Here is a 13,039-nt window from a genome sequence, read left to right on the forward strand (position 1 = left end):
CAAATACATAGGATTTAATTCCACTCAACTCATAACAGTTTATATTATGCCCTATGGAAAGATGGATTAAACTAGTCCCTACGGGATTCTCTTTCTTCCTTTATTGGCATCTTAGTTACGCTGATATGAACACTTGGGGGAATACCAGGAAAGTTTTACAAAATGTCATGTTTCACATTTGTGGCAGTTTTGTGTAATGTCCAAATGGCTCCCTTGACCTCACGGAAATTATGATTTAAATGAACCGTGTTGATTAAGACAAATATACAAATGAATAGGTCTCGGATTAACATTTTTGTGAGCTGAGTTGTATCAGCTCACATGTAGTGTGCACTCAGTTTGTTCCAACAGCAAGGTGCAAACCATTAGAAGGGACCAAGCAAGAGGGCCAGGGATGGAAAAGTAAGAACGCCCACAAGTTTCTCTTCATGGAGGCCACCATGAATGGTAATTCAGTTCTCTGGGGGACAAGGTACAACCTAAGTTAATTTTCCACTTGGCAGCTCTCCCTGGACGGTTTTGCCTGTGGGAGTGACCATAAATGTGACTGCATTGTGCAATGAGCGGAGCCTGCCAGAGGCCAGTGCTCTGTGATGCTTCTCCTCACTTAGGAATGGAGCGGAGCGTGTGATGAATGGAGCGAACCAAAAAAACGCTTCCCGTAAAGGGAAGGTCAAGTGCTGGCGGGTCCATTTCCTTGTATCCCACAACCCAAAGAATAGCAGCTCAGAGCAGACCAAACAGCCTGTCATTCCTTGGACGGTTCCAAACTGCTTAAAGTGCTGACCCTACACGTGACTGCTAAACTATCCAGCTCCCTGCAGGCCGCCAAGGCAATGGCTTTTACTTTTACTCTTTCACCTTGAAAACGGAAGCAATGGAGATCCAAAGAAGTCTTTCCGCCCCACATTCACACTTCCTCCTGATGCTGAGGAGAAAACGGGGCCTCCCAAAGATGCTTTCCTGACTGTTTTAGGAGCTGCTTCCTTCTGCGAGTGGCTGATGAGACTCCGTTTAGGGTATAGCTGGAACCCCATCACACACTCGCTACAGGTCACTGAGAGTGGTTCACGGGCTAACAAGAACAACATCTAGAAGGAGCTAAAAGGCTTTTGCTTCTTTTAAAGGGACAGGGCAGGTAGGGATTTAGAGGTTCTGAATTAGAAAACCCCATACTGGGATGTGATAGATACATCAAAGTTTTTTAAAGTTGGCATTCAAAGATTCTCCTAGGGATCATGTGGTCTGATTCTTCATTTGAGATGTTGGGAAGATAAGCCCAAAGTGTTTCTTCAAGTTCGTGATATTCACAGTGACTAATGGACCAGAATCCAGAAGTCTAATGTTCTTTGAATTAATGCTATATTGCTTAGTGGAATAAATGACACTTTCAAATCAGCCCTACCTTGCTGGATTCAACTCAGGGTTTTCATTTACCAGTTTAGAACTCCTGACAAGTCACAACCTTTACAGGTTTTATGTTGGACACATGACAGGGACTTGATTAAAGTTGGGTACATTTATTTTCATTCATAAATTATAGAAAATATTTGTACGTAACATGTGGACCAAGAACTTTTTTAGTGTACTTGCCTTAGAAAGCTTCAAATGTCAACCCGTCGCACCTTAGAGCAGTGGGTCTCAACTTCGTACTGCTGCGACCCTTTAATATAGTTCCTCATGCTGTGGTGACCCCCAACCATAAAATTATTCCATTGTAGCTGCTACTTCATAACTGTAGTTCTGCTACTGTTATGGATGACAATGTAAATATCTGATATTATGATATGTATGCAGGATATCTAACCGCCCACAGGTTGAGAACTGCTGCCTTACAGTCTCCAGAGACGGATGTCTCAAATGAGGGAAAGAACAGATCGGAGTGGCCTGTGGACATGCCTGTCTGATTGCTGATTGATATGGGAGGGTATAACCCACCGTGGGTGGAACCATTTCCTGAGTAATAAGGAAGCTATCTAGGCATGAGCTTAAGAGAGAGAAAATAGGAAGGTTCCTCAGTGATTTGTTTCTAATTACTGATTGAGTTTCTGTTCTGACTTTCCTTGGCCATGGACTTTGACCTGACAATGTTAAAAAGAAACAGAAAAACAAGAAAGAAAAAGAAAAAGGAAAAAAAAAAAGGTTTCCTTCTCAAAATTGCTTTTGGACAGAGCAGTTTATCACAGCAACGGAGATAATTGGGTCGGCTCTGTATTAGACAGAGAGAAAAACAAAAATCATCTGCCCCTGAGATGCTTTGAGTAAGCAGACAAGAGGCCAGAGTCTTACAGCAGAAATGTGAGAGAAATCCTCTAAAAAACTTGAGTGGAATTCAGAAAGCAACTTCTGCATGGAGATAATAAATTATATGACAATACAACATGGAGATCAAAAGAGAAATTTTCTCATGGGATTCAGATTTCTGTAGCTCTTCCCCAACACGGCAAACCTGCACCAAACAAAAAAGTAGCTATTTCTCAAACTGAACTGACTGGAAACCACAAACCTTCTTGCAGAGTATTTCAGAAAGCTCCTGTTCTATAGAACCAGCTTCACGGCTTGTTAAAATGCATGTGAGAGTAATGAAAAATTGGACGCCAGTTAAGAGGTTTCTGAAAGTGCGATGACCAAAAGTTAATTAAAACCAACCGTCTAACGAATCTGAGGTCACTCTGTCAGCCCCGTTTGAAAAACATACACGCGCTCATTTCCCATTGCATATGTCATCATGTCGCATAATCCCCGTGAATGCTGCCAGAGGCAGTCAGCTCAGGGGAAACAATGACACGTTATGAACCACACTGCTTTTACTGCGCCAGTAGCTTTCCGCTCTTATAGAAGCCATGACTTAGTATAGGAAACAAATCTTTACTATTTTCTTTCCTCTCATCATTTCTCAGCACATAATATCTAAAATTAATTTTTTTGACTGGTCAGTGTTATAATGTCTAGCTTTAATGTTTAAGTTCCTGAATTAAGTTTCATAAAAAAAAAAAAAAAAAAACGAATGAGTTTTAGCTTGGGATTAGAACAGAATTTCCAATGACTTCTGAAATGGCCCTAAATATACTTTTGCCATTTTGTATTTATGCAATGTGCCAATAAAACCTAAAAACTGAAGATGTTTTACATACCTCAGAATCAAATATTCAGCCAAAATTTAATTCTTTATGCAAAATTAAACATATCAATCTCACTTTATATATACCTAAATCCTCATATATTCTCCTTAATTTTTTATTGTCAACTTGATACAACCTAGAGTCACCTGGAAAGAGGAAACCTCAATTGAAAAATTAGGTTGGCCTTTAGGCATGTCTATAGAGCATTGTGTTGTTTGTTAATTGATATAGGAAGGTCTAGTCCACTGTGGGCAGCACCATCCCTAGGCAGGTGAGCCTGGACTTCATAAGAAAGTTAGCTAAGCTTGATGAGCCAGGGAGAAAACAAGTAAGCAACATTTCTCTACTGTTTCCACTTCAGCTCCAGCTTGAGTTCTTGTCCTGACTTCCTTCTGTAATGGACTGTGACCTGAAAGTACAAGCCAAATAAACGTGTCCTGGCCCTCAGCCCCTCCTACCGACCCCACCCGGTCAAGTTGCTTTGGTCATGGCTGTTATTGCAGCAACAGGAAAGTAACTTAGAACAACAGGATTGCATGAAAATATTCTAGGATGAAATGAGGCCATGAGTACAGAAAGTGAAGAAGCTACAGTTCAGACCATCCTGGTATTGGGCTCTAGGGTATGGGAATGGAGTGAAAGCATGGTTAAGGTACACTCAAAGAGTAAGTCAAATGTACCAAACAAATACTCATAGCGATAACAGCAACAAAACTCAAAAAGCACTCTAAGCTCAATTTGTCTATTATAAAGAGACTGAACCCAAGGAAGATGGATGAGAAGCAGCTGTGCTATAGAACCAGCACCATCAGGGTGTGTCCTGCTCAACATCCCTTGAGCGGAGTGGTGATATTGGCTGCATCACCAACATGATCAATAATGTACAGCTGCTGAGACCGAGCAAACTAAGTCTCAGAGAAGTTACCTATTTCTTATGGTCATTGTGCAAGAAACTGATGCCAAAGAGAACCAAGTTCTCCTACACTACCATCTAATGCAAACTAACACTTCTCTTGGTCCTTAAGCAGTGATAAGACATAGATCACCTATGAAAGAGTTTGTAATGGTGATTTTCAAATCTTAGCTCCTAAGGAACCCCAAAGAAATAACTATTGTACTGGGAGAGAATGAGTTGTATCAATGGCCTGAAGAGGTCTGAACTGTTTCTACTCAGTGATTGTGAACTTGCTAAGCAATGCTTCCTTCAAACCCTACACAGAAGCTTCTCAGACAAGAAGCTCTAAGGAAATCCCAAAGGGAAGGTTCTGTCTCTCCCTAAAGAAAGCCAAAACCATAAGATCATCAAAACTTGAACTAGACAATAATGAGTATCGTGAAGATGGGATATACTAAAAGAAACACATATTGGGGAGGGGGATATAAGAAAGAACTTTCCTATGATAAAATTGTAAATTATTTAAAATAATGACATTATGGAAAATATCTGAGCTGTCACAACTTCCTTCCCTGGTCATTTGAAATGTCAGTCAAATGTTTGCATTTGCACAGTAGTGAATAAGCACAATGCAGCAATATCTGATTCATTCAAGACATCAATAAAAAACTTTATGTGTGTAAGAGTCCACATTTGAAAAGCTAGTCTGAGAACCAAACCTGGTTCTCATGCTACTCAATAACTGCCAGGAGCTAACGAATGAGGCTAAAAGCTCAGTGCTCCTCCACCCATTGGCCTTCATGTGACCAGCTGCAAAGGCTGATCTCCCAACAGAGCATTCTACACAGTTTCCACTGCTGGAGGGAGAAGAGGCCAACTGATTTAAACCAGCACAGAAAGACAGGCTTAGGAAGTCCTGAAACACCTGACTTCTCCATGCCCTGTCGACGAAAAAGAAAGCATAACTGAAGGCTGCTGGGGCATCATACATAAAGACATGAGCGTCAAAGCACTGGTCCTCCTGGCCATTACCTTACATCAGTCCAGTGGAAGGATGCCATAGGTAGGGGTATAGCCATGCTGGGTTTGGGTCTGTGTATGTTACAAATAGCATCTACTCTGACTGGTTGCTGTTGTTGCCAAACTATTCATCTCATTGTGTCTGCATTATCATTCAGAAACAGGGGCTAGTTAAAGCACACAGGAGTCAAGTAGGTGAACCACACAGGGAAGACAGTGGTGGACAGAAAAGTACGGGTGAAGTGGACACCAGCTACCATGTTGAGCAGTTTGAAGCTACACGGACGAACATGAATGCCAAATTTCCTAACATATTTAAACAAAATGCTAGAACTCTATTTCTTACACACAAACCGCTACATTTAAAATGTGTATTCCTATTTCAAATCTTTAAAGTACTATATTTGAAACAAAATGCTTCTTGGGAGCAGACCACAAACCACTGACTGACTGCCCGGGACTACAGCATGTTTCAAGAAATATTTAACTATAAAAACTGGGCCTGATGTCCACATAGCAGTAGAATGGCAAAGGGTTTTTGCAACTTGGCATAAACAATATATTCAGGGCATAAAAATATTAACTTCACCAATAGCATCAAAAGAACAGATGATGATTTTAAAAATTAACTCCAAAATCTCTAAAGTATAATTATGAAAATTTCTTAATATCCAGTAATGCTAATCATATCCTAATCTAACTCATATCTCAAACAGGAATTAGTGTAATGGTCTGTCCTGTCCCTTTAAGAGATAAGCGCTGTCCACTCCATGCTGCCATCCACCTCCGAGGGAGGCAGATCTTCCTTCTGCTTCCAGTCTGAGCTCCTTCCTTTTCCATCTCCTCTAACTCCTCTCCTCTCCCCCCTCTGTTTCTTTCCTTGTTCCCCTTCTTCCTTACCTTTGAGCCTAACAAGTACTGGCAAGGGCATGGTGACCAGAGAGCCATTAATTCCTTCCATGGGAATGTAAAATAGTAGAGTTATTAAAAACTGAACCACCCTATGGATAAATAGCTCCATTACTATATATGTTCCAAAAGGAAGCTATAGCTGCAGTCCTACGCTAACTACAACATGGTTCACAAAAGCCAAGCTATAGAATCAATCTGGGTGTGTGTAAAAGAATGAAAGGATAAAAAATGTGGACTATGCATCTATACAATGGAATGTTATTCAGCCTTAAAAAGAGGAAATCCTGTCATTTTTAGTAATATGGAGGAACCTGAAAGATGCTAAAAAACATAAACTGGGCACAGATACATAAATACTATGCAATCTCACTTATATGTTTGATTTAAGAAAGTTGAATTTACAAAAACAAAATTATGGCTTCTAGAGCAGGGGGATGATAGGGAAATAATTAAGGAGAGATTGATCAAAGGGTATAAGATTTCAGTAAGATAGGAGAAGGGAGTTGAAGTGATTGGTTGTAGTTGCCATGCTAGTAGCAAGTATTACATACCTGAACACTGCTAACAGACTGGAGTCTACTTACTAAAAATCAGTTAAGTATATGGTATAATACTTTTGTTAATGAATCCTAGTCATGCTACAAAGTATGCTATTCTAAAACGTGTTGCACACCATAAATCATATCCAACTCCTATTTGTCAACAAAAATAAAATGAAGAGGAAGAATATCTGATGGATAAATTCATTGAAGTAGCATATTTATAATTAAACTCAGTGTAGCCACTCCAGAATGCACACTGTCTCCAAACAAGCCATGTGCTATGAATTAGAATTTCTATTTGTCAATAAAATTTAAAAGGCAGGATATTTTAACCACAAACTGATTAAAGTGGCAAATAATGAGTTCATATTAAGGGAACAGGAGTTTTCTTTTAAAAAGGCCACTATTCTTGACAATACATGTGGCTTACCCCACCCACTCCTAACCTAGACTCAAGATATGATTCACCATCCAGCGGCTTTAAACTAAGACTCTAAACCTCCTGCCATATGTCCTGTAAGCCAACACCACATCTAGAGACTGACAATGCTAAGGCAAACAGAGGAGGACCCACTGGCACCTTCCTGCACGCCCTGAGGACACAGAATGACTCAGCACACTCTTCCTCTGCAGGATATCATAGCCCAGGGAGGAGCTAAGAGGCACACAGAGGGCTGAGTGGAACAGAAATGAATTACAGGGTGTATAGCACCATCCAGTTTTTTAAATACTTGCCCCAAACAGTAAAAATCTCAATACTCTTGTCTTTCCTGATTTAAAAACACAGAATCACTCTTCTGGCCAAAGCCCAAGGCATTTATGGTGATTTTTTCCAATGTGAGAAAACAGGGTTTATTAAGCACTGTATCCAAGGCTTTCATCCCAGAATAAGGTTGGTGCCCACTGGCAGCTGGGAGCTGCAGAAGAAACCTAGTTAGATGCTGTCCACTAAGAGGAATGTTTACTTCACTTAAAGCTGCAGTGCTATCGAGTTAAATACTCCCCACACGAGAGGAATACTTACTTCAGCACATGAGAAAAATAACCATCAGAAGGCCAGATGAGTAGAATCAAAGAAATATACCTGCAGGTTTTCGATTTCTTCTTTGTGCTCCCTCTTCAGATGTAAGATAGCAGCCTGGTATTCTGGAAGATCACAAGAGAAGCCAGTTACAAAGGAGCACAAAATGAGTCAGAAACTTCAAGGGCGCATCACCTGAATCCCTGCCGGCAGCCACCTTCCCAACAGCCAAAGACGTCCCATCACATGTGGACAGGAAGGAGAGCTGTTAGACCTCGTGTCCAGATGGCCAGGATTGGGGTGAAAGGGGATTCCTTCCTTTCAATACAGCCTGGATCATGGAAAGTGCCAAATTAAGCAGCCAGAGTAGGGTTAAAAAGAGAAGAGGCATGTGAACGAGTGCCAGAGAAAGAACGGGTCAGGTGTTTGTCTTCAAGGAGCTGAGAGTTCGTGCCCCCCAGAGAGCAACACAGATGTGCTGAGGGAGGTTATAAAAAGAGACTTTCTATCTGAGATCACAGAACTCTATTTTTAACTCTGTTTAAAAAAGAAAAGAAAGAGAGAAGAAAAAGACACGAATGAATAAAGGCTGTTTGTAGTCTCTTGATCAACCAAGAAGCCAAGACTGTCAATTGAAGGAGCGATTCTTTGGAGAACTGAGGCCAAAAGAGGGACAAAAATTAATAGTTCGCTTTTTATCTGAATATAATGACACGTCTCCCAGAAATATGACCCAGTGTACACGGGAGCTCCAACCAGATATTAAAGCTACCATCCCACTAGCTGAGCTAGAAGTGCAGGAGACAGCTCTACTTTCAGGAGAACAGCTAAGGGGCACAGAACCACAGAACTACAGTTCATGCTGGACAGATCTACAGAGCCAAATGCTGTGGCCATGGACTTCTGTGGGACACACTAGCTCTTTACAAATGTGTTCAGTGTCACAAGTCTGTACTGCAAGAGACAGACTATTCCTCTAAGCTGGGGTTCCAAGTCAAAAGTGGGTGAGGAAAGTCTGCAATAAGCCCCACCAGGAGAAGAGCTCAGCTGTTAAGGGCTATGAGTAGCCACACCGCATCCATGTGGGGACTCTGCCCCAATGGCAATGCTGTGGGTTCTCTATCTATACCACACCAAAGAGCACACCACTTGTTGCTATCCCCAACAAGCACTGCTATAATCAGGACCACCACCATCTTTCCAGTACCCTATACCTCCTTCCCTGAGGGTACCTTGTTCCTCTCTTACCAACGAAAACACTGAGTCTCTTCACAACAGTATGAACGCTCTATTAAAGACATGGACCAGAGTGTATGTCACTCCTGGCTTTCCATGGAACTTGGAATGAAGACCTGTAAGGGCTGGGGAGGTGGCTCCATGGCTAAAGTGCTTTCTGCACAAGCATGAAAGTTGAGTTCAGATACCCAACACCACAAATAAAAGCCAGATACGGCAGATGCATCTGCAGCCGAAGAGATGGGCCAGAGGAAGGAGACAGGTAGAGGTCAGGGACTCGCTAGCCAGACAGCCAGGCCGAAATAGAAAAGTCTAGGTTCAATGACATGCCCCGTCCCCCAAAATGTGGTATTTTGATATTAACTAAAGAAAGACCAGATACCAAACTCTTGTGCCTCTACCCCTACCACACAAGTACGGGCAAGCACACCTATACACAAGAGCACACAGGTACAAACACACACACACATACAGAGACACAGACACACATTCACACACACATAGACACACATAGAAAGACACAGACATATATATATATACACATACATTCTCTCTCACACACACACAGACACACATAGAAAGACATAGACACATATATACACATACTCTCTCTCTCTCTCACACACACACACACAGACACACATTCACACATACAGACACACATAGAAAGACATAGACACACACATATATATATATATATATACACTCTCTCTCTCTCACACGCACACACACAAACCAAGGACTGCAGCCCCCAAAGGCTTCTTTCTCATGATCTGTTTCCTTTCACCTCATATTACTCCTTCTACTCGCCCATTATATTCCAGGCACACACAATGGCTTCGTATCATCTCTTAAATTTGTCAAATGCTTTTCTAATGGACTTTGATGTAGAGTCCCAACCTACATGACAATAAATACGTGCCCCGGTCATCCCAATTTTCTATGAAGCAGTCAAAAGAAATCAGTTAATTCAAACTTCTTGAGAAGGTGCAATGCCTCTTGGGAAAGCATCTACCTTCCCCCGAACAGAAATCACATAGAACATCTTGTAAACGTATTCATTTCCTATAAAATGTATCAGTAAGGGCGTGACATATAGAGTTATGATTAACTTACTAACACATTGACAAAAGAGGCCACTGAAAAACTAATATCCAGCAAAGCCTCATCTGTCTCCTCCTTAAGCAAATGTTTTGGCTAAGCATTTTCCTACCATCGTTACAGGAGGGAGGAAAGCACACCCTTATGCCAGTAAGAGCAATAAAAGGAAGCCCAGCCTTTACTAATGGGATATTAATTTGAAGACTTCATAAGGTAACAGGACAGTATATACAGGTTCCTCACGGGGCTGGCAAGATGGCTCAGTGAATATAGGTGCTTGTCAACAAGGCTGAAAATCTGAACTTGATCCCCAGAACCTACATAGTGAAAGGAAGGGTATCTTCTGACCTCCACATATGCACTGAGGCCTGCCCAGTCACACACGTACTACATTTGTTGGTCCAGACTCCAACTCCCAGCCAGGCAAGCACTGACGCCTCCTACAGGGTATCTAGGGTCATGCTGGAACCAGGAACATGTGGGTTTGGGTTTGCACGTGCGCTCCCTCTGTCTTTCCCCTGCCATGTTTCTGGCCATCTGGGAGTGTGCTGTCTATTAAACATGGGCATTTGATTTGGCTTAATCTGGTTTGATTGGAGTTCTTTGCGCCGGGTAGAAAGGCTTTCTTAACAGATGGAAGTTAAAATGGCGGCTAGTACACGTGGTTGCCCCAACTCTCAGCTTATCCCTCTCCCATATTGCCCCATGTTCGTAGGAAGTGGCCAGACTTGAGCCAATGCCCATTTATCCAAAGAGAGCCTAAAATGTTGATCATAAATATCACCTCAGCTCCTTGTCACACCCAAAGAGTCTGGAATCCCCAACTCCCAGCCTGCTAAGCGCTGACCCCTCCCACAGGGTATTTAGGGTCACTCCAGAACAAGAACACATGGTTTTGGGTTTGCGTGTATGCTCCCTCTGTCTTTCCCCTCCCAGCCACCCGGGAGTGTGCCGTCTATTAAACTCGGGCATTTGATTTGGCTTAATCTGGTTTAATTGGAGTTCTTTGCGCCAGTGAAGAGGCTTTTCTTAAACATATTAAATATAATTTTAAAAAGTTAAGTAAAGGTTCCCAGATAACCCTGAATCAAAGCTAGGCTGGTTTCCCACGTGCACTAGGGGAAGCAAGGCTTTGTGCTGCAGTTTTTGATTTGAAAACATCTTAGAGTGGCTTGGAGAATAGTCTCAGGGAGGACAGTGAGGCAGAGATGTCAAGTACAAGACCAAGAACATTGGTATTAGTTAAGTAGAGAATTTAACCCTGTATTTTGTTCACATGGGACAGACAAACAGATTTTGAATCTCAGGACTTGAAAGTGGCAAAGTGGCAAATCCCTATGCAGTCACCAGACCCTCAATGAAAGCTAAGACATTAATAAAAATATTTTATATTTTGTACCAAAAGAAGAAGCCCAAGATACCCTTTTTTCTTTGTTCTATTTTTTTTAAAGAACATCTTATATAAAAGACAGAAAACACAAAATCTCCTTGATGGCATAATTCAGCATTCTCGGAAAAACATATATGAGAACTTCCTTCCACAAAAGCTCCTTCTAACCAAGCACTTAACAGAACTCGTGACTTCACTTGGTGATTTCCTGACCTGTTTGCAGTAACAAGACATCTTTTCTACAAAGCGTCTGGCTTGTGTCTCCAACTTGCCAAGGGCAGAATCAGAAAACACTTGATTAACACTGAAGGAACAGGTCTACCACGGCTGTGGTCTACAGCTGACCCCACGCGTTTACTGAGTAAATATGAGTCAGGTCTCATTCTTTGAGAGTGTTGGCCTCTGGAACAGATCTGAATACACACTGTAGACTTCCAAGAAGACCCTATCATATCAAAGCCCATGTGACAGAGGAGAAACTGAGATGTTCAGGTTGAACAACTTCCCCAAAGTCACAAGCAATAAATGCCAATGACAACTTTCAGCCCCAGAGAACTGATGCCATTAACCCCAGGGACTGTTTACTTGCTATGGCTCTTGTCCCTTTGGTTGGATAAACATGAAGGACATACAAAACTCGGAATCTTTAAGGCTGCTAGCGTTGACCAAACACTAGTTACATGCAAAGAGCTGAAATTTTTCCATAAGTTGTTAAGAGAGATATTATGCCATGGCTCAGCAATCAAGAGCACTAGCTGCTCTTCCAGAGGATCCAGGTTAGATTCTCAGCACCCATATGGTGGTTCGCAACCATTTGTAACTTCAGTACCAGAGAATCCCATGCCCTAATCAGGCCTCTCCAGGCGCCAGACATACATGTAGTACAAATATGCACACAGGAGGGAAAACCCCCATATATACAACAAAATTTTAAAAGTCTATCTTTTAAAGGATATCGTATCCATTTTTAATTCCAAGGTTTGAAGAAAAGGGGGGGTCCAAGTGAACAGTGTAAGGTCTAATGTCTAATAATATCAAGGATTGAGGTAAGGCTCTGCCCATTTTCTCCAGATTTCCAGTCCACTAGCTACAGTTTGTTGTTAAACCTGATTTACTTACCTCACATACTGCCTTAGTTAGGTTTCTATTACTATGATAAAACACCATGACCAAAAAGCAGGTTGGAGAGGAAAGGGTGTATATGTCTTCCACTTCCATCATTGGAGGAAGTCGGAGCAGGAACTCAAGCAGAGCTGGATCCTGGAGGCAGGAGCTGATGCAGATGCCGTGGATGGGAGCTCTTTACTGGCTTGCTTTCTCTGGCTTGCTCAGCCTACCTTCTCATAGAACCCAAGAACACCAGCCCAGGGATGGCCCCATCCACCATGGGCTGGGACCTCCCTCCTTGATCACTAATGAGAAAATGCCTTACAGCTGGATCTCATGGAGGCATTGCCTCAGTAGAGGGTCCTTCCCCTCTGATGACTATAGTTTGTGTCAAGTTGACACACAAACCAGCCAGTACACACACACACACACACACACACACACAGAGATCCTATGCTTCTCCCACCTTCTTTCCCCTCCCCCATTTCCCAATCATCCCCACATTAAGAAATAAGAAAATTTCTGATGACCTCACTATTGAAAGTCACGGGTGCATTTCTGTTTGGGGATTCTGGCTCACCCTACTTATCCTCCTGTTGGCCTTTCCACTGTCTCTAGTTTTTACATTTTAAAATTCATCCTTCAGTCTTCAAGGACCAGGATCTTTCCTCCAAGTTTTACTTGAATATTCAG

The 13,039-nt window shown here is 42.0% G+C and overlaps 1 protein-coding gene across 3 annotated transcripts in view; it reads right to left on the reverse strand.

The window, feature by feature from the left end:
* Fmn1 (formin 1) overlaps nucleotides 1-13,039 on the reverse strand; it is a 370,006-nt gene that overhangs the window by 208,143 nt on the left and 148,824 nt on the right. For all 3 annotated transcript variants that reach the window (XM_057780542.1, XM_057780541.1, XM_057780543.1), the window contains one exon: nucleotides 7,576-7,637. In XM_057780542.1, coding sequence (XP_057636525.1) covers nucleotides 7,576-7,637 — 62 coding nt within the window. The remainder of the gene's footprint in view (nucleotides 1-7,575; nucleotides 7,638-13,039) is intronic.

Source organism: Chionomys nivalis, chromosome 9 (assembly GCF_950005125.1).
Source record: "Chionomys nivalis chromosome 9, mChiNiv1.1, whole genome shotgun sequence".
In the NCBI taxonomy this organism is placed as follows: Eukaryota; Metazoa; Chordata; class Mammalia; order Rodentia; family Cricetidae; genus Chionomys; species Chionomys nivalis.